This window comes from Thamnophis sirtalis, unplaced genomic scaffold (assembly GCF_051295495.1).
Source record: "Thamnophis sirtalis isolate CommonGarterSnake01/CBP01778 unplaced genomic scaffold, rThaSir2_p1.2 scaffold_9, whole genome shotgun sequence".
Classification (NCBI taxonomy): Eukaryota; Metazoa; Chordata; class Lepidosauria; order Squamata; family Natricidae; genus Thamnophis; species Thamnophis sirtalis.
In genome coordinates, this window is record NW_028261389.1 from 52508487 (window position 1) to 52534139 (window position 25653).

General features: G+C 42.0%; 1 protein-coding gene across 4 annotated transcripts in view; it reads left to right on the forward strand.

Moving 5' to 3' along the window:
• Nucleotides 1–25653, forward strand: part of NELL2 (neural EGFL like 2) — a 156135-nt gene that overhangs the window by 21983 nt on the left and 108499 nt on the right. For all 4 annotated transcript variants that reach the window (XM_087723555.1, XM_087723553.1, XM_087723554.1 and 1 more), the window contains exons 6-9: nt 12998–13070; nt 13318–13400; nt 14841–14969; nt 21666–21768. In XM_087723555.1, coding sequence (XP_087579681.1) covers nt 12998–13070; nt 13318–13400; nt 14841–14969; nt 21666–21768 — 388 coding nt within the window. The remainder of the gene's footprint in view (nt 1–12997; nt 13071–13317; nt 13401–14840; nt 14970–21665; nt 21769–25653) is intronic.

A 25653-nucleotide genomic window follows, 5' to 3' on the forward strand; every position in this document is an offset into this window, starting at 1 on the left:
TCTCTCATCTCTCTCTTTCTGTCTCTTTCTCTGTCTCTCTCTCATCTCTGTCTCTCTCTCATCTCTGTCTCTGTCTCTCTCTCTCATAAACAAGGGAATGGCTACATCCCTCCACAAGAAGAGAGCCTGCCAACTGCAAGGCATATATTACCTGCTATGGCTGTTAGAGGCCAGATTTGAGGAGGTGGAGGAGGACCTGTATGAGGAACATGAGCTCAGCAACCTAAAGCAGAGGGCCCACCCCATCAAAGAGCCCCATCCAACGAAACCCCAGAGACTGAACAGATCCCATGGGAATACCAAGACCTTGCACAAGTATTCAGTGAGACCAAGTGCAACATTCTGCCCCCCTCCCATGAGGCAGATTGAGCCATCGAAATAATCCCCGAGCAAAACTACCCAAACCCAAACTGTATGCCATGACGCCCCAGGAAATGCAAGAAATGCACAAATGCATAGACAAAAACATAGCATGAGGATTCATTGAGCCAGCCAAGCCATGGGTTGCGACACCATTCCTCTTCAAAGGAAAAAAACTAGAACTAAGAGACTGTGTGTAGACTTTAGAGGAATCAATGCTGTGTGCGTACACAACCTATGCCGCTTGCCCTTTTGAAGGACATGTTATCTCATCTGGCCAAGGGAAAAGTCTTCACCAGACTAGAGAAGCATATTACCGAGTACAAATCAGGGAAGGAGGTGAGTGGAAAACAGTGTTTAACTGCCCCCTATGGAGCTTCCAATTCAAAGTGATGCCTTCTGGATTGCAGGGAGCTCCAGCAGTTTTCATGCCGTTAATAAACGAGTTGCCGCATAAACACCTCTACAAGGGGATCCTCATCTAACTGGGTGACATCCTCATCTACATGGAGACCATGAAAGACCACATACCCCTGGTCCAAGAGCTACTGGAAAAACTTCTGGCAGCCAACCTGTATGTCAAGCTATCAAAATATGAATTCCACCATGCACAGATAGACTACCTGCTACCAAGTGGCAAATGAGGGAATAGAGATGGACCCAGCCAAAGTACAAGCCATCCTAGGCTGGCAACCCCTTCGTAACCTCAGACAGCTACAAAGGTTCCTAGGGTTCGCAAACGTCTACAGGCAATTCATCTCCTCCTTCAAGAAGATTGCCAAACCCTGACATACCTCCTAAAGACGGAGCCCAGGAACAAAACCTCACCTGGGACAACCTCTACAGTGGGACCAAACCTGCCAAGATATATTTGAAACACTAAGATGTCAACTTGTATAGTGTTGCCAGGACTACTATCAAGTGGCATAGAGAAGGGAGGAGAATTCCATGCATACTTTTGGCTAGAGTCAGGTCTCATATACGCATGTCCATAACCTGCATCTTGTTGGTGAATGTGAGTTATGACCAAGGCAGAGGGGAGGGGACACAGGGGTAAAGTTCAGACACCATTAAGTGTAAATCAGTTTTCACTCTGCAGGAGTACAAGCCAGAATGTTGATCCTAATAAATGAATGGATTTCTTTTGAACTTTGTCTTGAGGTTTGTAAATTAATTAGATCGTCTTCTGGGAACTTCACAGAGAGCCAAAACTGACTTTTAAAAATCTATCAAGATTTCTGGGTTTCCTGAACCCTGGGCTCTCCAAGCATTCCCCTCATATTTGGTGTGCTTGGAGGGAAAATCAGGCAACCGGAGGCTGAAGAAAGCTGAAGGTATGCAGCAATGCCAAGCAGCGTTGCCTTTCCCAGCAGCAAAAGAAAGAAAGGATGAGTACTGGTGGAAATTAGCCCCTAAGCTAGCAAGGGTGGACTGGAGGTGGGACTGGGCACAAGCTAGGCTTCCAAAGCTCCAAATAGAATCCCTGGAGAGGGCAATAGAGCAACAGAGGGGGGATTTTGACCAGAACACCCTTGCTGATGAGGGGCTATCATGCTGCCCAAAAGAGAGGGGAGGGACATCTGATCAGGTTGAGGGGAAGAGATGCAGACTCGAGAGCAGCCCCCTCCTCTATCCAATAAAAGGAGAAGGAGCCCAAAACTGCAACCAGTGCCTCTCACACTGCAACCAGTGCCTCTCCAAGGCAGACAAACCCTTCCCTCTCTCCGAACTAGAGATGAGGAAGATGGCCAGCCATATCAGGTGTAATCATACAGAGGCTGACAGGAGGTTGGAGGAGTAGGGCTGAATGACCTATCCCAATTCAGGGAAAAAGTTTGACAGGGACTCAGACCAGCTAGCTCTATTCCTCGATTCAGCTGATATCCACCTTGAATGCTATGGGCACCTCTACCCATCCCCCAGGGCCATGGTGAATACCATCATAGAGGGGCTCGAGGGAGAAGCAAGGGAATGGTTAGTAGCCCTCCGCAAGAGGAGAGCCCCTCCCAACTGCAAGACCTAGATGACTTCTCGCAACTGCTAGAGGCCAGATTTGAGGAGATGGAGGAGGGCCCATATGCAGAAAAGGAACTCAGCAACATAAAGCAGAGGGGCAACCCCATCAAAGAGCACATCCATGAATTTAGGAGGATCATAGAAAGGCTACCCCCTTTACCAGAGTGGCTGCTGGTGCATTTTTTCAGAACAAGCCTGGACAAGCAAATTGCCCAGGTAACCGCATACTGTGACATCCCAAATTGACTCTCTGAATGGTTCCGAATAGCAACAAAAGTCAGCAGCGGGCTGTGCACCAACAACATAAAAAAGCAACTGGACACAAAAGGGAGAGGTCAACCTGACCTGAAACCACCCATACAGCAGGGCAATCACAGCACCACAGCAGGCCCTGAAACCAGCCCTCCCTCAAAGTCCGCTGAAATGCTACCGATGCAGGGGTGGATGGGCCAGATGGCAGCTGCATGCCCAACCCCAGACCCAAAACCAAGGTCAGACCCACTGCCCATGGCATGACCAGAGTGAGGCCCCAAACAGACCACCAACACATCTGGGAAAGCCCTCCAGGCTGCCGAGGCTCCTTGCCCCTCAGGTGAAAGTGGTGGAACCCCAGGCAACAACAACCAGTCTCCCGAATCATATGACAGCGAGGACGAGGGAGAATATGACCCAATGGTAAGTGAACCAATTCACCCTTTCCTTTTTCCAATATGCCTCACAGCCCCCAAAACAGGAAACCAGAGGGATTTTCAAGCCCTAATAGACTCAGGCTGCACAAACCTAACCACAGTCCTGAAACTGGGGATCAGAGCAAAAAGACTGATCCAATCTGGTTAGATGAGTCCCTAATGGGAGGAGCCTATGCCACCCCACCTGACTGAACCAATGAGGCTAGAGCTAGTGGATCACTGGGAAGTAATTCGATTCATAATAGCCCCCAAAATGACAGACGCAGTCATACTGGGACTTTCCTGGCTAGACAAGTGGGGACCGACCATCTGGTGGCAAGGGGGTACCCACAGACCAGCAAGCAAAAACACCAACCATGCTGGAAACCTCCCAAAAGAGCCCACAAGAACAACTGGCAACCACATCCGATGAAACCCCAGAGGCTGAACTTATTCTGATGGAATAGCAGGACCTTGCAGAAGTATTCAGCGATGCCAAGTGTGATGTTCTGCCTCCTCACTGTGAGACAGACTGTGCCATCAGAATCATCCCCGGGGCAAAACTACCCAAGCCCAAATGTACACCATGACGCCCCAGGAAATGCAAGAGATGCCGAAATACATAGACAAAAACCTAGCAAGGGGGTTCATTGAATCAGCAAGCCATGGGTCGCAGCGTCAGTCCTCTTCAAAAAAAAAAAAAATGGAACTATGAGGTTGTGTGTGGACTTTCAAGAGATAAATGGTGTGTGAGTACACAACCTATACTTTTCCCCCTCATGCTATCTCATCTGTCCAAGGGAAAAGTCTCCACCAAATAGACCTCAGAGAAGCATACTACCGAGTATGTATCAGAGAGGGAGATGAGTGGAAAACAGCATTCTACTGCCCCCTAGGGAGCTTTCAATTCAAAGTGATACCTTTCGGACTTCAGGGGTCCCCAGCGGTATTCATGCAGTTAATAAATGAGGTGCTGCACGAGCACCTCAACAAGGGGGTCCTCGTCTACCTGCATGACATCCTTATCTACATTGAGACCATGGATGACCACATACCCCTGGTCTGCCATGTACTGGAAAAACTTCTGGCTGCCAACCTGTACAAGACTGCCTACTGCCACATACCTCCCAGCAGCCAGTAAGATCCCACAGATTGGGCCTCCTTCAGATGCCGTCAGCCTAACAGTGTCGGCTGGGCCCCCCCGAAGGAGAGCCTTCTCTGTGGCTGGCCCGACTCTTTGGAATCAGCTACCCCCAGAGATCCGGACCATACCCACTCTCATGGCCTTCAGGAAAGCTGTAAAAACCTGGCTGTTCCGGCAGGCCTGGGGCTGTTGACCTCATTGTTGAGGTCCAGCCCCGATTAGAATGAATGCATGTGGTTTTGTGATTTTAAACTGCCTTTTTTTCTTGTTTTTTCTTTCTCTTTTTTTTCTTCTTTTTTGTAAGCCGCCCGGAGTCCTTTGGGATTGGGCGGCATATAAATTTTGACAATAAAACAATAATAATAAATAAGGTATCAAAATGTGAATTCTACTATGTACCTGGGTTACCAAGTGTCAAATGAGGGAATAAAGATGGACCCAGCCAAAGTACAAGCCGTCTTAGGCTGGCAACCCCCGCGCACCCACAGATAGCTACAAAACTTCCTAGGATTTGTGAACTTCTACAGGCAATTCATCACCTCCTTTGCGAAAATTGCCAAGCCCTTTACAGACCTCCTGAAGACAGGGAGCCCAGAAACAAACCCCGTCTGGGACAACCCCTACAATGTGACCCAACCTGCCAAGAGGCATTGGAAACACTAAAAGAAATGTTTGCAAAGGAGCTGGTGCTGAAGCATCCTGACCCCGAGCAACCTTTGGTGATCCAGGCAGATGCCAGCCACGTGGCAGTGGGAGCAGTGCTACTCCAAAGAAACAACCAAGGAAACTTACAACCCTGTGCCTACACCTCCCACAAGCTCACAGACACAGAGAGTTGATGGGCCGTGTGGGAAAAGGAGGCTTTCGCAGTGAGATGGGCACTGCTGACGTGGAGACACCTGTTGGAAAGGGGCCAGAAACTGTTCGAAGTCTGGATTGACCACAAAAATCTGGTGGCGCGTAGGACCCCATGGAAACTATCACCCAAACAAGTCCAATGGGTTCAATACTTCAACTGTTTTGATTTTGTGTTAAAGCACATTCCAGGTGGGAGGAACTATCTAGCTGACGCCCTCTCCCATATGCCTCAGTACAAATGCGAACGGGAGCACGTAGTGGATGCCATCATTTCCTCTACTCAAACAGCTGCCCAAGTGACCACCAGGCAGCAACGCTGTGACCGCAAAACCAACCCACACGCGACCTAACCACAAGGCTAAAAACCAAACTGCTAGCAGACCCCTGGTTCCAAAACAACCAACACATCTTGACAAAAAGAGATGACCTTGCATGAAAGGGGACAAAACCCTATGTCCCAGAATCCCTACACACCCTAATTCTACAAAGGAGGCATGAAAGGACCTTCAAGGTCTTCTAGTCCAACCCCCTGCTCAGGCAGAAAACCCTACACCACTTCAGCCATTTCAGACAAATGATTATCTAACATCTTCTTAAAAACTTCCAATGTTGGAGAATTTATAACTTCTGGAGGCAAATTGTTCCACTGATTAACTGTCAGGAAATTTCTCCTTAGTTCTAAGTAGCTTCTCTCCTTGATTAGTTTCCACCCATTGCTTCTTGTTCTACCCTCAGGTGCTTTGGAAAATAGCTTGACTCCCTCCTCTCTGTGGCAGCCCCTCAGATATTGGAACATTGCTATCATGTCTCCCCTGGTCCTTCTCTTCACTAGACTAGCCATGCCCAGTTCCTGTAACCGTTCTTCATATGTTTTAGCCTCCAGTCCCCTAATCATCCTGCTTGCTCTTCTCTGCACTTTTTCTAGAGTCTCAACATTTTTTTAACATTGTGGTGACCAAAATCTGAATGCAGTATTCCAAGTGTGGCCTTACCAAGACATTATAAAGTGGTATCAACATTTCACGTGATCTTGATTCTATCCCTCTGTTTATGCAGCCTAGAACTGTATTGGCTTTTTTGGCAGCTGCTGCACACTGCTGACTCATATTTAAATGGTTGTCCACTAGGACTCCAAGATCCCTCCCACAGTTACTACTATTGAGCAAGGTACCACATATACTGTGCATTTTGTTTTTCTTGCCTAATGTAGAACCTTACTTTTTTCACCATTGAATTTCATTTTATTTGATAGCACCCAATTTTCAATTCTGTCAAGATCCTTCTGTATCTTGAGCCTATCTTCTGGAGTGTTGGCTTTTCGTACCAGTTTCCGTGGAAGCAAACAAACACTGATAATAATTTTCCCAGTCCTCAGCAGAGATTGGTATGTCAAACGCAAATCTCCGTTCCTTCAGGACACCTGCTACAGAGTTCCAAAATATTACTGAGTTGTGACTTCTGGCAGCCAACTCAAGTTCTGACTAGATTGAAATGGCAAAACTTTTTTCTTTAATGTTATATTTTTTTTATATTCCCTTCTTGTGTGCAACATCTCAGCTTGTATCTGAGCAGTAGGAGTCCTCTGGGCAAGGCTCATGGCTGCCTTCAATTTCTTTTTTAGTCGCTGGCATTCAGGATGAAATCAATGAGGTCTTCCCATGCGGGCTCTTTTTGTAGCAGGTTTCATTGTTAGGTGTTTCTTCAGGATATTACATTGAAGGCTGACAGCCAGTCAGTAGTAGATGACTGGAGTGTTGTAGCCCACTTAGGAGCATTCTCTGTTTTAAGGCAATCTAATATTGCCTTAGTATCAACTTTGGGCCAAATTAACCTTTTATTTTGGGCTACCTCTACCTTTTTGGTGAGCCATCTGTCAATCATGTTATATAGTCTTAAATCTGAGCAGCCTCACAATGTCACGCTTACAGGCTGATGATAGCTATTGTTGCTAGCATGAACTGTGACCTTCGAAAAGAGTTCAACTTTATCTCTAGACACACAAAAGAGATCCACTGCACTGCTTGAATTGACCGAATGGTATGTGTAAGGATACGTATAATTCTTATCCTTACCTCCCAGGATTTAGGAGATTACCCTTAAAAATTTAGGAGACTAGAAGCAGGCCAGCAGCATTACTTTTGCAGTTTCATGAGAGCCACTGAGGATGGTTATCAAAAAATTCCCCGGGGACTCTGTTCTTCTGGGCAAGCTCATACAAAGAGGGACCCAACCTATCATTCACATCTAGTAATACTACTGTGGACTGAGGATACAATACAGATATATCATTTAGGATAACTTCCAAGCCCATCCAGTATTCAGAGTTGTAATAGCGGGATGTGTTTGGAGGGATATAAACATTTACCAGTATTAACTTGAACTTTTCATATTCAAATTTGACAGCTATGAAGTATGAATACTTATCTTTGTTATATAGTTTCTTTCCCTGCCATTGCAACTCTTGCATTATGAGAATGCATAGCCCACCAGAGGGTCTCCCTTTGTTTTTTGGGCTGGGGAGGCCCATCCCTGAAAGCCTGGCAGTTGTACTGGTTCATCCACTTTGGTTAACCAGGTTTCTTGTAAGGCTATGACATCAAATCTAAGGAGAAAGCTCACTATCAACCATCCCTTTGCAGCCAGCTACATTCCAGGTCATTATCTGTACGGGGTTCCCAGAGGCAAGATGGTCTGGCTTGGTTGGTTGGCTAGCTGGTAACAATTCTGGATGTCAACTTGACGTTGGAGACGGGTTAATATCATCTATGCTTCCCATATAAACACAGTTGTTGTGAGGTTCGATATTTCTCTTCATGGGTTGCAGAACTTGTTGCTGCTCCTCTATGTCTTGATTGCCAGTGTGCCTCTGCCCTTGCTCCAAGAATGATTTTTTTAAAATGGCCAGGTACTCTGGCTTATATCTTTAAATGTAGATTTACATCCATTTTTGGAGGGGTGTAGCTGAGGATTCATCTTGTGAGAAGATGTGTTGGGAACTTCTAAGTCAAATGAGGATGGAAGCTGGATTGTATCCTTAGAGTTTGTCGACATCACTGTGTGATGAAGCCCTTTGTCTTTCAGCTGTTTCTCAGAGTCTGGGTCAGTCAGTGCAGTTACCCCACTGTCAGCCTGTGTGACACTACCTTTTTTTTACTATTGAGCTAAAGGCAGATTGTTGGTTAAATATATTGTCACAAGGTTGAGTGATTAGTGGAGTCAAATTAAATAGAGGCTTTGCTGTAGATTGAGTTGTTGTCAGAGCCTCTTTTAGATCATCCACTCTTTGAATAATATTAACTTGCTCAGGTTCCAGCAAGGTAGGTAGGAGAATTATCATATATTGCCTAAGGTGACCAGATTTTCAGATTGGTAAAGAGGGATACCTTTGACCGGGGTGGGGGGTGGGGGTTTGATTAAAAATTTTATACGGAGCAACAAAAATTTTCATACAACGCAAAAATAGTATTGTAATATTTTTTTTATTTCAGCATAACTACAATTTACAAATATAAATTGTAACTGTTGCCAAACATCAAAATTTTAATCACGTGACTATGAGGATGCTGCAACGGTCTCTAAGTGTGTAAATGGTCGCTAAGTGTGAAAAATGGTCATCAGTCACTTTTTTCAATGCCATTGTAACTTTGGTCACTATACCACCTTTCTTGCCACAGTTCTTAAGTGAATAACTGCAGCTGGCATTTTGTATTTTGGATAGAATCTTTTTTTAAATAGTCTAAGACAATTTAAAAAAAGAATCCACACAGAATAAATTGAAGTAAAACATTTCAAACTATTCCACACAGAATAAATTGAAGTAAAACTATTTTTTTAAATTCTATGGACAATATATTTCAAAGTATTGTGCATAGAATTTTTAAAAATGGTTTCACTTCAATTTATTTTGGATAGAATCCTTTTTTAAAATTGTCTTAGACAAATTGATATAATGGGCTTAGTGACCAAAGTTACAATGGCATTGAAAAAAGTGACTGATGACCATTTTTCACACTTAGCGACCATTTTCATACTTAGTGACCATTGCAGCATCCTCATGGTCACACGATCAAAATTTTGATGTTTGGCAACAGATTCGTATTTATGATGGTTTCAGTGTCCTGGGGTCATATAATCACCTTTTGACAAAGTCAAATGGGGAAACCAGATTCACTTATGTTACTAACTTATCAGCTGCAGTTATTCACTTAAGAACTGTGGCAAGAAAGGTGATATAATGAGCTTAGTGACCAAAGTTACAATGGCATTGAAAAAAGTGACTGATGACCATTTTTCACACTTAGCGACCATTTTCACACTTGCAGCATCCTCATGGTCACACGATCAAAATTTTGATGTTTGGCAACAGTTACAATTTATATTTGTAAATTGTAGTTATGTTGAAATAAAAAAAATATTACAATACTATTTTTGTGTTGTATGAAAATTTTTGTTGCTCTGTATAAAATTTTTAATCAAGCCCCTACCCCCAGTCAAAGGTGTCCCTCTTTACTGAAAATCTGGTCACCTTGCTTTTTAGGATGCTGTCTAGATTTGCCATAGCTTTCCTCCCCAGGAGCAAGCGTCTTTTAATTCCTTGGAATTGGATATGTCTAGTTTAATGAAAAGGAGGACCGAGGTATTGTATTGTGGTTGCTGCAATTAATATACTTAATAACTCCATTTTTATTCTTTATTTTTTAATAATAATTTTCATAACAGTTGCTCCTGTTTTTGTAATTACTGTTTTATATTATTATTTTAGTAGATTGTTGTCACCCCTGAGAGTCATTTCTATTGAGATGTACACATTTGAACAATAAATGTATTTATTTTCATATTTGAGGAAAGGCATCATCTATAAACTAAGCAAAGGTGTAGCTTCCAAGATGTGCCCTTGGGATCTTGAAGTTGGTGGGAATCTACTCAGAGATTAATTGAGGAAAGCTTAATAACAGGGAGTTCTTAACTTAAATCCACACAGGATAAAATTATTTTAATAAATCCTATGCACAATAAATAAAATATTATTTTAAAATACATTAAAAAATAAAAGAAAAAAACCCACTTACCAGTAGGCAGACACTCCAAGTCAATCCAGAATGAAGTAGATGTTAATACAAAGAACTGAGTAAATTAAAATGGTTAAATAGTCCCAGGGAAATAGTTTTCAAAGAAAAAAGAAGAGCACCCACACGAGCAGACCTCCAAACTCCGTGCCCCTCCCTTCCGGAAAATCCAGGAAGTAACAGTTGCTTCCCTCTCTAGCCAGGTGTTTCCTCCTGCAGCTCTATGGTGATGGTTCATTTTTTCTTATAAAAGTGAGTAAGGGCGGGGGGGGGGAGTCTGTTTTCTTGCTTTAAAGTTTTAATATCTTCAATGAAAGTACTGAGACACAGAGAGAGGTTAGTTAGACAGGGTGTCTTTTGTCTTGCCCCGGTTAGGATTTCTTTCCCCGGTTAGGATTTCTTAAGCAAATCCACTGGGCTTTCAACATGAAGCCAGAAAAAAATCAGGACTTTTTTAAAACGCGGAGGGACATGGGAAAAATTGTTCTAAAGCATGATTGTCACGCTGAAATCGGGTCATCTGGTCACCTTAACATTGCCTTCTCATTGGTAGCCATTCTGCATGTAGTAGATCTATCAGAGTGAATTCACAGTGGAGCAGCTGGCTCAAGGACAGCCTAACAGCTCTGGTCTTACTCCAACACCCTCTATTCACCCTGTTGTTGTATATTTGCAAGGTAACCTGGTTAGTCTGCAGACTGTAATTATACTGGTCATCTCTTAGGCCTTTGCCTGATTGAGTGTTTTCTTTATGAGTGTTCACATTTTTGGACGGAAGACAAGGCCCTTCTCTAGTTTCATTTTCTGAATTAGACATCCCATATCTATCCTTGATTATCCTCCCAAGTCCTTCTATGGTATTTGGGTGGCTCCCAACAAACTTTGCAAATATTCTTTCAGGCAGTCAACCTTATTTATGACAGTTGGTAAAAGTTCGTAGATTGAGTTTACAGTTTGAGCTGTATATATAGATTAAAAAAAGAAAAACCTAATTTAGTTTTGGAAGAGCTCTTTACAGCTGTTGCTGTTTGTAAGTATTAAATCCAGTATGGCTGCCCCTTTAGTTCCCGCCTCTACCTTTTGGGTGACAAAGTTGTCAGCTAGGTTGGTTAGAAATCTATTTGATTTCTCATTTGGTGCAGAATTAATTTTCCAATTGATATCGGGTTAATTGACGTCTCCCATTACTATTGTAGTGTGGTGCTGCCCTTGAAGAATGTTCGGAGACTACAGTTGGTCCAGAATGCAGGCACGTGAGCGATAGCGGGTGTACCTCGGTACACCCATGTTACACCTATCCTCCGCGAGCTGCACTGGCTCCCCATTGGTCTCCAGACGCACTACAAAGTGCTGGTGATTACCTTTAAAGCCCTACATGGCATTGGACCTGGATATCTGAGAGACCGCCTCCTGCTACACACCTCCCAATGTCTGATAAGAACTCACAGGCTCGGCCTCCTCCGGGTGCCGTCGACCGGAAAATGCCAGCTGGCGACCACTCGGGGGAGAGCCTTCTCTGTAGCTCTGTAGCTACTCTGTAGCTGCTCCGGCTCTGTGGAACGATTTACCAGCAGAGATCCGGACCCTTCCCACTCTCTTTTTTCCAAAAAGCCACCAAAACCTGGCTGTTTCGACAGGCCTGGGGTTGCTGATTTTTTAAATCAAGTCCAACCCCCAGTTAAGCCAAATGTATGTGTGTTTTTTAAACTGTGTATGTTTGTTTCCCCTATGTGTTATTTTATTTTATTTTGTATTTGTAAGCTACCTGGAGTCCTCTGGGATTGGGCGGCATATAAGCTCATTAAATTGCGAATTGCAAATTTCCTACATAAGTTGGTTAGTTGGTTGACAAAAAGGATATCTATTTTTTCTGCTTGATTGGATGGCTTATAATATAAACCTATGGCCATATCATTCTTTTTTTCTTTGATGTTGACCCGTATGCATTCTAGGAGGTTTTCATCTTTGGTTTCATGAAATTCTGTAACAATATAGTGGTCCTTTACATATAGTGCAACTCCACCTCCTCTTTTATGAGGTCTGTAGAGTTTGTATCCTTCTATCAGCATGTTCCAGACTTGGGTTTTGTCCCACCATGTATTCTGATTGGTTGTCAGACTTTCATGGGGCCATGAAGGAGTAACTTTGTAGGTTATTTTGAGTCCCATGCTTGGTTGAATCTTGCTGGGTGATGTAATGAAGGGGTGTTGGGCATTTTTTATTATGGCTTAATGGCTTTGTCCTGGTTTGGATCTTGAGTGAGGACTAATCCTATCATGTCCTGAGGGTGAAGGTCTTGTTTTGTAGATAAGATGACCCTTTGTCTTGTAGATAAGTTTGCACCAGTATTTCTGTGGATATTAACAAAGATGGGGGCAGCTTTCCAAGAGCATGTTTCTTTTTTTCTCATCCATGGAGGTATAATATTCTGCCTTTTTAATATTTCCTAGAATATTTCATTCTTCTAGGAGAGGGGTGGGTGCAAATTTCCTACAGTAGTTACATCTTATATTGCCATATTTTATTTTAATGAATGTCTCAAAATTCAGTTAAATGCCATATTATGTCTAAATTGCTTTTAAAGTCTCTTGAAACCCTTGGCAACTAAATAAAAGTGGATTCACAGCAAGCAGTCTCTTTCTAATTAATTACACCTTGATATTTAATCATAAATCTCAGAAAATGGTTGAATGTATTGGTATGTGTATGCATTGCTACCTTTAATGCTACAGTAAATAAAATAGATAAATGATTTCATAGAAACTGTGATTTTGTTTACAGGAAGGTGCAAAAAAGTATATTAAAACTGTAACAGTTTTATATAGAATATTTTTGAGATATTATATTGCCAGGAATATAAACTTTCTTGTATCACTTTGCTACAGGGCATAATGCAAGATGTGCAATTTCTTATCATGCCTCAAGGATTTATCTCTCAGTGCCCAGACCTTAATCGCAGTAAGTCCTCTAGTTTTTATGCCACAATATCCCATATGATGGATTGTTTAATTTTTTTATACACGAAGATTGGTTGTTAAAATGTATTGCTCTTCAATGCAACTTGGTAGATTGAAAGGACAATCTTATGAATGTCTTTAGAGTTGCTATTTGTATTAAGTTCAGTCAACTTCCTTATGATATATTAGATTGCAAATTTTTGTTGCAAGTAAGTGCAATGGGATCAATGCAGTGTTTGTCATTTCAGCATGCCCAACGTGTAATGACTTCCATGGTCTTGTGCAGAAAATAATGGAGTTGCAGGATATTTTAGCCAAAACATCTGCAAAGGTAATAAGCTCTTCAGAAGCTTTTTAGCGAGCTGAATAACTTATTTCACTTAAACAAAAAAAAATATGATTTGAAATGCAGTTTTTATGCAAATCTAAGGTTATTGAAAATCTAAGTAAAGCTTCTTTACATACAACTTAGTATTTCTTAATATATTAAGTAAAAGATGCTTTTACATAGATTTTTTATTTTTATTTTGTAAAGTTCCAAAATGTTAAAAAAACATTTTTGCTCCAGGATTGTAACCAATCATATTTTTAAAAAAAATAGGTAATTATTATTGCTTTCATTCATTGGAAGTATCCGGTAATTTACTCACACTGTCATAACATTGTTGTTGCTTTAAATTGATAAAAGAAAAGACATTTTTAATATCAGTGTTCTGGAAAATGATCTTAATTTGAAATACTATTGATTCAACAAATGAATGCATGATTTGTTTTTAGCATTGTTATACACACACAAATGTTCAAATTATTCCTAATCCTCTTGGATTAATTCTATATAATTAGGTGATTATATTATTACCATTGTTGCATTACTATTTAATTACTTGAAATGGTAATTACATAGATCAATTATGCTAAGAAATTTCCTGTGCATGAAATTTTATTGTGAGTAAAATTGATATTAAAAGCAAAAAAAAGTGAGAGAGAACAAATTAATAAAAGTTATCTCTGTAAACTATGTTAATTAGTTGGGGTTCTGATTATTATTCCATAAAGAAGAAATATTCTTTTAAAATATTATATGAAATATAAGAAACACCTAGTACACCTGAAAAGTTATAAAATACATTGGCACAGAATTGTGAAATTTGATATTTGATTCTTAAAATATTAACAACTAAATAAATACCCATGTTCCGCTACTAAGCTATGTGATCAACACAGCTTGAAAATTAATGAATAGTTACAATCGACCTCTCCTCTCCCCTTCTCTCCCTCAGGCCTCATAGAAACCTCCTCTATCCTATCCCCTTCTCTCCCTCAGGCTTGCCACTTTATCTATCTATCTATATCTATCTATCTATCTATCTATCTATCTATCTATCTATCTATCTATCTATCTATCATCTATCTATTTATTTGTTATTAATTTATTTATATTGATATAGATTGATTGATTGATTGATTGATAGATAGATAAAGTTGAAAATAACTTTACTCCCTCCTAATAGTTAATTGGACATGCTACAAAATTTAAAGTGTTGAGTATAAAATTAGGTACTTGTCATAAGAGAAAACACAGCATGTTTGAATTAGTGGCCATATGAAGTTAAGACCTTTTCATTTTTAGCTTCACGCTAGGATCAGCATTTCTGTTTTCACATTCAGCAATATTCTTCTGCTAATTGAGATGTATTACATAGTGAGCTTAATTTGTGAGGGCAAATCTTTCTGTAGTTAACAAATCTCTTTCTGTGAAACATCTATCTAGCTATCCCGAGCCGAACAGAGGATGAATAAGTTGGATCAGTGCTATTGTGAAAGAACCTGTACTATGAAGGGCATCACCTTCAGAGAATTTGAATCTTGGACAGATGGCTGTAAGAACTGCACTTGCATGGTATGAGTGTAAACTTTAAAAAAATAAAGGACCTAATTATGTATTAAATATTTATGTATTTTGATAAAAAATAATTATCAGATCACTTAAAAGCAAAGAAATCAAAGAGTCATAAAAATTGCAAAATCCATAATTAGGTCATCTGGTGTTATAAAATCATATACATACTGTCTTGTTTTCTACAACAAAATAAATTTGCATAAATTTTTACACATTTTATTTACATTATATACTTTTTCTTCCTCTTTTTTGTACTTTCTCTTTTAAAATGCTTTAGATGAAATAGAGCTGTAATTGTTAATAACATTGTAATGTTGGGAAATAACAGGATAAGCAAAAGTATTGCCCTTCCAGCCTGTTCACCCGGCGGCTGATTTTTGTTTTTTTATAGCTTTTATATGTGTTCCCAATTCACAACCCATGACTTGGGTAGCACAGAAAGAGTCAATAACAAAAATAAGACAAAATAACTATATAGGTACAAAGTATAACTATTAAAATGCCAACAGGGACTCAATTTTTTTAAATATTACCAGAAGGGAACTCATTCTAAACCAAATGCTTGAGGAAATAGCCTGATCTTCTCTGTTACAATGAATTCAATCTGTGGTCGGAATATATAAAAATATGGCTAAATCTTATAGAAAGTAGAAATGTTATGGCTCCTCTCCTAACTTGAGAAAGTAAAGAATCTTGAAACGGATTATTTCAAAAGGAACCTTTAATCAAGCAGGATGGAAACCATTAGAAGCAAAGCAGCATCTGAAAACCTTTAGGCCATGCAAATGGGATTAAGCTGATAATGACCCCTTTGTCCAAATGCAGATTCTGACCAATACACAAGTGTGAAGATGCTTCCTTAACTCTTCTGCCCTGGGAGTCAATAAAGCACACGTTCCCATTGCTATCTCTAGTTAGACATCAAAGTTGTATATCCCACATGGCTACCATAACATCCCTCCAGAGATGTTGGGACCTTCAGTCTCCCGGTGACAGAAAACCAGTTGTAAAGTTGTAAAACTCAGTTGTTTCAGAGGTAGCTATTGATTTAACTCCGAGGCTACCGTCCTCCCAATTGAATGGCAGTGTCACTTTTAGGGATCTGACAAGAAAGTTGAATGAAAGGTTAATAAAGCAAATAAATAAGTGTAACAAATTCAGTTTTTTTCAGTAGAACATAATCATTTCACTAGATTAGGAAGTTGCCTCATTACATTTGATTTTAACAGAACTATGCAATTATTATTAATCATTTTAGAACAGAGTATTTCAAATAAATTTACATGATGATATTACTAAAACATTTCATTGGTGAAGCTGGCTACTCTCATCTACATTCTGTTCTACTTGCTTTTCTCCAAGAGATTTACATTTTAGAGCTGGTGCTTTATCTTATTAGTTGACCTTATCTAAAAAGATGCTTTATAAGAACTTTATAGCTGCACAAACTTATTCAGCAATTTATAAACAGTAGAAAAATGCAAAGGCAGAGATGCAGAAGTAGATAAGATAGATAGTTCATTTGTGGAAGTTATCCCATAATTTGAAAGACTTTGATTTATGAAAAATTATACTGTTTGTTGTTGTTGTTTATTAGTTTTGTATGCCGCCCACTCCCAAAGGACTCAGGGCGGCTCACAATAAACAGGGAAAGGGAAATAAATAAGACAATACAAAGAATTTAAAAACGCACAACATTCACAACAGAGGCGGGGCTGGATATTTCAACAGCCCCCAGCCTGTCGGAACAGCCAGGACTTGGTAGCTTTACGGAAGGCCGGGAGGGTAGTAAGGGTCCGGATATCCACGGGGAGCTCATTCCAGAGGGCCAACGCAGCAACAGAGAAGGCTCTCCCCCGGGGGGTTGCCAGCCGACATTGGCTGGCCGATGGAACCCAGAGAAGGCCAAGCCTGTGAGATCGAATCGGTCTTTGGGAGGTAATTGGCAGGAGGTGGTCTCTCAGGTACCCAGGTCCGATGCCATTCAGGGCTTTATAAGTAACGACTAGCACCTTGAAGTGTGTCCGGAGACCAATGGGTAGCTAGTGCAGCTCGCGAAGGATAGATGTAACATGGGTGTACCTGGGTGCACCCACAATCGCTCGCGCGGCTGCATTCTGGACTAGCTGAACTCTTCGAACACTTTTCAAGGGCAGCCCCATGTAGAGCGCGTTACAGTAATCCAGTCTTGAGGTGACGAGGGCGTGAGTGACTATCTGAAGTGCCTCCCGGTCCAGGTAGGCTCGCAATTGGTGCACCAGGTGAACCTGGGCAAAGACCCCCCCTGGTCACAGCGGACAAATGGTGATCTAAAGTCAGCTGTCCAGGGGGTCCAGGAGCACTCCCAAATTGCAAACCCTCTCTGAGGGGCATATAATTTCACCCCCCAGCCTGAGAGATGGAATCGTTTGCCAATCTTTGGGAGGGAACATCAATAGCCATTCAGTCTTGTCGGGATTGAGTGCAAGCTTGTTCGTTCCCATCCAGACCCTAACAGCTTTCAGGCACTGGCACATCACTTCTACCGCTTCACTGAGTTGGCATGGGGCAGACAGATACAATTGTGTATCGTCCACGTATTGATGGTAGTTAATCCCGTGCCGCCGTATGATCTCACCCAGCGGCTTCATCTAGATGTTAAATAGGAGGGGGGACAGGACCGAGTTCTGCAGCATCCCATAATTTAGGGGCCTAGGGGTCGACCTCTGCCCCCCCAACCAACACCGACTGCGACCTGTCCGAGAGGTAGGAGGAGAACCACCGAAGAACGGTGCCTCCCACTTCCCGCAACCATCACAGAAGGATACCATGGTCGATGGTATCAAAGGCCACTGAGAGGTCAAGGAGCACCAGGATAGAGGACTGCCCCCTATCCCTGGCTCGCCAGTGATCATCGATCAGTGCGACCAAAGCAGTTTCCGTGCTGTAACCAGGCCTGAAACCAGACTGAAAGGGATCCAGATAATCGGTTTCATCCAAGGACCGTCGGAGTTGAGAGGCCACCACTTTCTCAACAACCTTCCCTACAAAGGGAAGGTTGGAGACTGGATGATAGTTGCTCAAGATGGCTGGGTCCAAAGACGGTTTCTTCAGGAGGGGTCTCACCACCGCATCCTTTAGGAGGAGCGGGAAGGATCCCTCCTGGAGAGTGGTATTAATTATCATTTGGATCCAGCCACGTGTCACCTCCCTGCTGGCCGAAACCAGCCAGGAGGGGCACTGGTCCAGTATACAAGTGGAGGCACTCACCGCTCCCATGGCCTTGTCCACTTCCTCAGGCGTGACAAGTTGAAACTCAGTCCATAAACTCCGCTCAAGACCTTCCCCCAGTACCTCGGCTGGTACCGTGCAATTGGAGTCCAGGTCTGTCCGAATCTGAGCAACTTTATCCGTTAAATACTGAACAAATTCCTCAGCTCTACCTTGTAAAGGTTCATCCGCATCCCTCCCTTTCAGGATGGAGCGGGTTATCCTAAACAAGGCGGCTGGGCGCGATTCAGCAGATGCAATAAGAGCGGAAAAATGCGAACATTTCGCCGCCCGTATTGCCACGAGATAGGCTCTGATATAGGCTCTCATCAGTGCTCGGTCTGACTCAGGTTTACTGGCCCTCCAGCGGTGCTCTAGGCGTCTCTTTTGACGCTTCATCTCCGGGAGTTCCTCGGTAAACCAAGGAGCTCTCCTGGATCCACTACCTCGGAGAGGCCGCAAAGGGGCAATCCGGTTAGAGCCTCCGTCGCCGCTGTATTCCAAGCAGCGACTAAGGACTCGACCGGACTGTGGACAAGAGTGTCAGGTATCACCTCGAGCGCTGTCTGAAAACCCATGGGGTCCATCAGGCGTCTGGGGCGGAACCACCTAATCGGTTCCTCCTCCCTACAGTGGGGGATTGGTTTCCGAAAGTCAAGCCTCAGTAGGAAGTGATCAGACCATGACAAGGGCAAGATCTTAATACCCCTCAACTCTAGATCACGCCTCCACTGCTCCGAGAGGAATACGAGGTCAAGTGTGTGACCCGCTGAATGAGTTGGACCCCGGATTAATTGGGTCAAGTCCATGGCTGTCATGGCCACTCCCCCACCCCTTCTGGTGGAGCACCTGAAATCCCTCTGGGCACATTTCAGTGAGGGGGACTCCTCCCTCTGGGTCCAGCCAGGTTTCAGTAATACATGCCAGGTCTGCCCCCATGTCTAATATTAGGTCCCGGATGAGGGGAGCTTTATGAACCACAGACCTGGCATTTAGCAACAACAGCCTGAGACCAGGGCCCTGACAATTCTCGCCATCTGGCCCTGGAGTGGAACTAGCAAGGCCGGAAGGGGGGATCGCTGTGACGTAGTGGACCCTCCTTCCCCGGTAATGGCTAGCCCTGAAGTTCCCGTCATACCTGCCCCTCCCAATAGTGACCGCAATGCTCCGGCCCACCCCCGCAACCGTAGACCCCACTTCCCCTCTCATGGCCTCCACTCCTTCCGGTAGGTGATTTATACCAGTCATTCTAGGATGGGAGATAGACCTGCCCCCCCCTACCACTTCTGCAATCGCACTCAGTGGAGGAGGCACCAGGTTATGATCCCAATCCTAACATACATACACAAGCACTCACCCATACAGTCCCCACAGAGTCAGTTAAAACACAAAAACTACAACAATAATAAGATTTAAAAGTGGGCACAGACATCAAACAGGCACACCATCCACACCACATTCATAAAAATGAGCGGAGCACTGCGCAAGTGCAATTTAAAACAATGATGGTATAAAGGGAAAAAGGGAAAAGAGAGAGCTGCTCCTCTCCTCTCCCTTCCTCAAGTCCCAGGAAGACACCCAAGGCCAAAAGTCCAAAAGTCCGTATTGTGCTAGGTGGTTGTAGCTGGAGGGGGGGCAAGGCGTAAACGCCAGATGTTAGCGAGCAACAGCTTCGCAGTCCCACACCCTCTAGATCTGATGCCAGGGGGTCCAAAGTCAGGGGGTGGCTGGAACAAATCAAGAAGGGGGAAGGGAAAGTGCCAGTTGTTAGGACGCCAAATCCCTACCCCTGGAACTGCCATCCTCTATCGCTCCTAACCCTAACCCTAGCCCTAACCCTAGCCCTAACCCTAACCCTAACCCTAACCCTAACCCTAACCCTAACCCTAACCCTAACCCTAACCCTAACCCTAACCCTAACCCTAACCTCAACCCTAGTCCGAAACCTAACCCTAACCCTAACCCTAATCCAACCCTAACCCTGACCCTAACCTTAGCCCTAGCCCTAACCCTAGCCCTAGCCCTAGCCCGAACCCGAACCCTAACCCAACCCTAACCCCAACCCCCAACCCTAACCCTAACTCTAACCTCTATCACTCCTTCCCACAGACCGGGTGCACCATCAGATGGACGCTGCCCAGGTAATAGCAATAGCAGTTAGACTTATATACCACTTCATAGGGCTTTCAGCCCTCTCTAAGTGGTTTACAGAGTCAGCATATTGCCCCCAACAACAATCCGGGTCCTCATTTTACCCACCTCGAAAGGATGGAAGGCTGAGTCAACCCTGAGCCGGTGAGATTTGCACAGCCGAACTGCAGAACTGCAGTCAGCTGAAGTAGCCTGCAGTGCTGCATTTAACCACTGCACCACCTTGGCTTTTATAGGTACCTATACCTATAAATCTATCTACCTATACTTATCTATACCTATCTATCCTATCTATCCTATCTATCCTATCTATCCTATCTATCCTATCTATACCTATCTATACCTATCTATCCAAGGGCAGTAACGGGTGGCGAGTGGTTAAGGAGGACAGCTGTTACAGGCCAAAGCAGATGGTCGCAGGCCAAGGCAGTGGAATGGAGAGTCAGTGCTGGGCAGGGAAACAGGCGAAGACTCCACAGCAACGAGGGCAGCAGGAGGAGAAATGTCCAGCACGCATAAAGAGTGAAGGGCGAGGCTGCGGCGGCGAGGAAGGCAAACAGGATGGAGGAGGAGGGGGGGTGTCTAGAAGAGCTACAGCGGCGGCAACCTCAGCCAGCTGCCCAATCCGCCCGACCAAGCCCCTATAGAATCCCCACCTCTCTGGGGTGATGGACGATAGTAATAGTCGTTTATGGGGTCCACAAGGCTCACCACTCGGCTGAAAGGTCCAAAAAACGCCGAAGGATTGCAATAGGATGCTGCTATCAGCAGCTATCAGCAGCGCAACGCCGCCATCTTCCTATCCACGCCGCGAGTATAAATCCGGCCACTGAGGATTTCACCGGTCAAGGGCTTCAGATGTCCGATCCTCTCTCCTCTCTCTCCCTAAACTCCAAAACTCCGAAAATGCCAAAGGTTGTAAGTAAACATTGCTGTCCGGCCGGAGGCTATAGTAGAATGCTGCCGTCAGCAGCGCGGCGCCGCCGTCTTCCTCTCCACGCCGCAGGGTGTAAATCCAGGCCGCCGAGAAACATAGTCAGTAATCTTCCAAGTTACAGTACAATACAGCATCTTGAATGAAAATAACAGGATTTGGAACATCTTTAGGAACAATTGAAATGATTTATCAGAAATCTAAATTACCTTAAAATGTGTTTCTCCTTCATAATTATTGTTGTATATAAGACATAATATGTTTTAAAGAATCCGTGTCTTCAACTACCCAGTTTTATTTATTTGGAAAATTAATAGACTAGGTTCTGGCAATGATTTTTAAAATAAACTTTTGTTTTTTAGAATGGTACTATCCAATGTGAAAGATTGATTTGCCCAATTTTTGATTGTCTTCCTAATTCTGCGCCTGCATATGTTGATGGCAAGTGCTGCAAGAAATGTCAACGTAAGTCTTTAGATTTTTTAATATATAATATTAATTGTTCCATATTGCAGTATGTACAACCTTTCATTTCTATACATTTGTCAGGTTTTCACCACTAAAACAGAGTGTAATGTTATTGTTAATGCATTTGGTACCAAATGTTCACAATGAACATTTATAGATGTTACATTTAGAGAAAATGTAGGCAGTTCAGCCAAGTTTAAAATTAAATGGAATATTTATTAAATTAAATTATATTTATCATGTATCATTTCCAATGGGGTTCCGGTTATAACTGTTTAGTATGTGAATAGATCCATTGAATACCAGAATTTTCTTAAAGGAAGTTGTCCAGAAGAAATCATATATCATGAAATTTAGATACTGTATTTTTTGAAGTATAAGACACACACACATCCTTAAAAGAGGGTGAAAATTTGGATGTGTGCTATACATCAAATGTAGCCCCATCCACCTGCCCCCACTCATCAGCCTGTGCCTCCCAGCAATTTACCTTCTTACAGCAAACAGGGAAAATGGGACTTGTGGAGGCGGCAATAGGTTATAGCAATCCCTGCAGCCTGAAACAGCTGATGATCGGGAGACCTGTGCTGAAATTGAAAGTGAAACTTGCTGTTTGCTGCACAGAGGCAAATTGCTGGGAGGCAGGTTTTTTTTTCTTTTGCTAATCAGGCTGTTTGCTGTTTGCTGCAAAGAGGTAAGTCAATAACTATAAATGCCTATAGAATGTTCAAATTATTAGACTTATTTTTTAAAGACTGCTTTATTATTGTTCTAGACAACTTAATAAAATGAAGAAGCTTTTTAAAATAAATGGTTGATCTGAAGACACCCAATGCTATTGCATCTTCTTTTAAATAGCAGAAAATAACGTATACTTCTAGTAAGCCACATCAATTTTAACAGCTTCTGTCCAACTATAGTTTGAAATGTAACAGTGTCCTGTTGTCTAATTAGACCCTGATTTGGTCATGTTTGGAGTAGATCTATTTAAATAATTGGGAGGAGTTAGTGTGACTAGATTTAAGAAAACTTTCTGGCATTAATATACTGCAATAATGTACATTTCTCCATTTCTTTGCTATTTCTATGGGTCAGGCACACTTGCACAGAAATACACCACAGTGTATATTGTCTGTACTGTTTGCTGCTTGTTGCAAGGAAGCCAATTGCTGGGAGGCAGAGGCAGAATTTTTCCCCTTGTTTTCTTCCCAAAAGTTAGGTGTGTTTTATACTTCGAAGTGTCTTACACTCTGAAAAATATGGTATCTACCAGGTTCATTCCTTACAGTTGACAAAGCTTTGTGTTAGATCTATTAGTCTTTAATAGGCAGAACAACTTGCTAGTCTTTAAGCATTCTTTCTTGTAATTTATGTTACCTCTGTATGCATATGTGAGGTATAGAATGCTTTAGGAATGGGATAATAATGTTAGTTATTAGTTGAGGACTTCTGGGGTGATGTCATGCTGGTGCAGTTACAGGAGAATGAGACTCCATTCTCCTTGTCTGAATTTTCGTGTCTGGAGGCCAGCAATGGCAAAGCTGGGCCTTGGAGAGGACAGTGATAGAGGGGGAAATCCAGGGGTGACGGAAAGAAGAGTGATCTCCCATTGCGAAGGGTGGAATCCCTGAAATCCAACACAGAAGAGACCAGCTGTGCAGAGCTGTTTGGTGCAGAGCTGCTTGGTGCAGAGCTGTGACAGCTTGATTAATGGTGGAGGAAATAAAAAGTGAGAAGCGGCAAGAAGTATCTGTGGACAGTGCTAAAACAAAGTGAAACTCCAAGACACTTATCCAAGTTGGTGGAATTTACAATAAAGCAATTAAGGGAGTTTCCAAAGAGGGGGGAGTGGCACCTCAGTGGTGATGAGCAGAAGGAGGAAGAAGATGAAACCAGCACAGAATCAGTAAAAAGTGAAAATGATTGTGGTTGCTGAGTTGAGAATTTCTACTGATTTCTGAGACTGGATCTGCAGTGATATAGATTGAGAGTTTTGTGTGGGTGGTGAACAGATTGGGAAAGAAGGAAAGAACAGACTCTTTTTGCAATAGAAGAGACAGGGGTGGAAGAAAATGATGAGAAAGGACAGGGACTGTGAAATTTGAGGGCAGCGGTCATTTTTAAGCACAGAGAACAGGGAACAGGGAAGTTGCAAGGAAGTAGAGAGGAATAAGAACTGTGGTGTTACCAACAAAGGACTTTAGATTAGACTCCTTTACAATCAGCTTTGTAGACTTCACATATCTTTATATTATTTGTGGTATTTAAATATTGTTATATTTATCACGGTGCTTCTTCTTCTTCTTCTTCTTCTTCTTCTTATTATTATTATTATTATTATTATTATTATTATTTATTTGTTTATTCAATTTATAAGCCGCCCTATTCCCGGCTAACAATCGAAGAGGGGAGGGGATACAAAATAAAAAAAAATAAAAAGACGAACACATTTAAAAAAAACAACAGTCATACCATCGAGTGGGTATTCTTAGATCTAAGAATTTAATATTTTATAAGCTGTACATTTAATATATTTTATATATTTCTACATATATTTAATATAGATTCAAGCATATTTAAAACAGGATAGAATTTATAGCCACTTCCTTTATTACTGCATATTAGAAAATCTGTTTAGCTTTAAAACAGGAATTGTTGATTAATAGTAACCTCTAATTAATTAATCAATTGCGCATACCAATTTATGTATTTATGATTTTATAGATTTACTATATAGTAAAAAAAGTATAATAGACTATAACAACTTATAGATATTATAAATATTTATTTATTTTTCTCCTCTCTCTCTCTCACTTCCTTTAATACAGTTAAGTTAGGACAATTTATAATAATTAACTACAAATATAATAGTTTATAACTGTGATTTACTTATGCAACTGTCTATATAACTGTATATTAATGGTTGGATTTAATCAGTGACATATTACATTACTGTTGTTAATTATCAAATTAAAAAAGAGGGATAGGAGAAGGGACAGTGACTACCAAAAGACCTAGAGTGAAAGATTGAAAACTTATGGTACTGTGGAATATTTTTTTCCAAAAGCTAAAAATGTCAAACACCAATGATAGCCTCTCCAGCAGGACAGAAGTCAACAAAAGATATGCCGAGCAGTGAAAAAACAGGATCTAGAACAACTCTACAAAGCCTACAAGCCTCATTAAACATGATCCAGGAATTTATGATAAAAACACAAGAATCAATAACCAACAACCATGTGGTAATGAAAGCTGATTTAGGGGAAGCAAAATAAGATATAAAGAAGTTGGATGATAGAATGGGGCAGATACAGGAAACAATAGCCAAAAAGAGCAGAAAATAAAACTGGTAGAAGCAAGGAAAGAACAAACTGAAAAGAAATTGGAAGCAACAGAAGAAAGACTGACAGCAGTCAACAAAGAACTGGAGGAGGCAATAGTCCATTTAGAATTGGAAAGTTTACCAAGAAGTATGTTGTCTGCTTTCTCAAATGCCTTGCCTATTGTCTATTATGTCCACAGCATTTTGCTGGACTACTAATTTAGTCACTTTATCAAAGAATGAAATAAGATTGTTTTGGCATGATCTGTTTTTAACAAACCCATGCTTGCTTTTAATTATAACTTTATTTGTTTCCAGATGTTCGCAGGTCTATTTTTCTTCCCAGGTATTGATGTTAGGCTGATTGGTCTGCAGTTTCCTGAGTCTGTCTCCCCCACCTTTTTTTGTAGATGGGAATCTTATCAGTTCTTTTCCAATCCTCAGGTAGTTCCCCGATATTCCAAGATCACAGTTGCCTTTTGGAAAAGAGATCTTTGGGGAAGTATTGGTTAAAAAACCAGGAAAGAGTAAAAAAAAAAAAAAGGTTAACAGGAGTATTT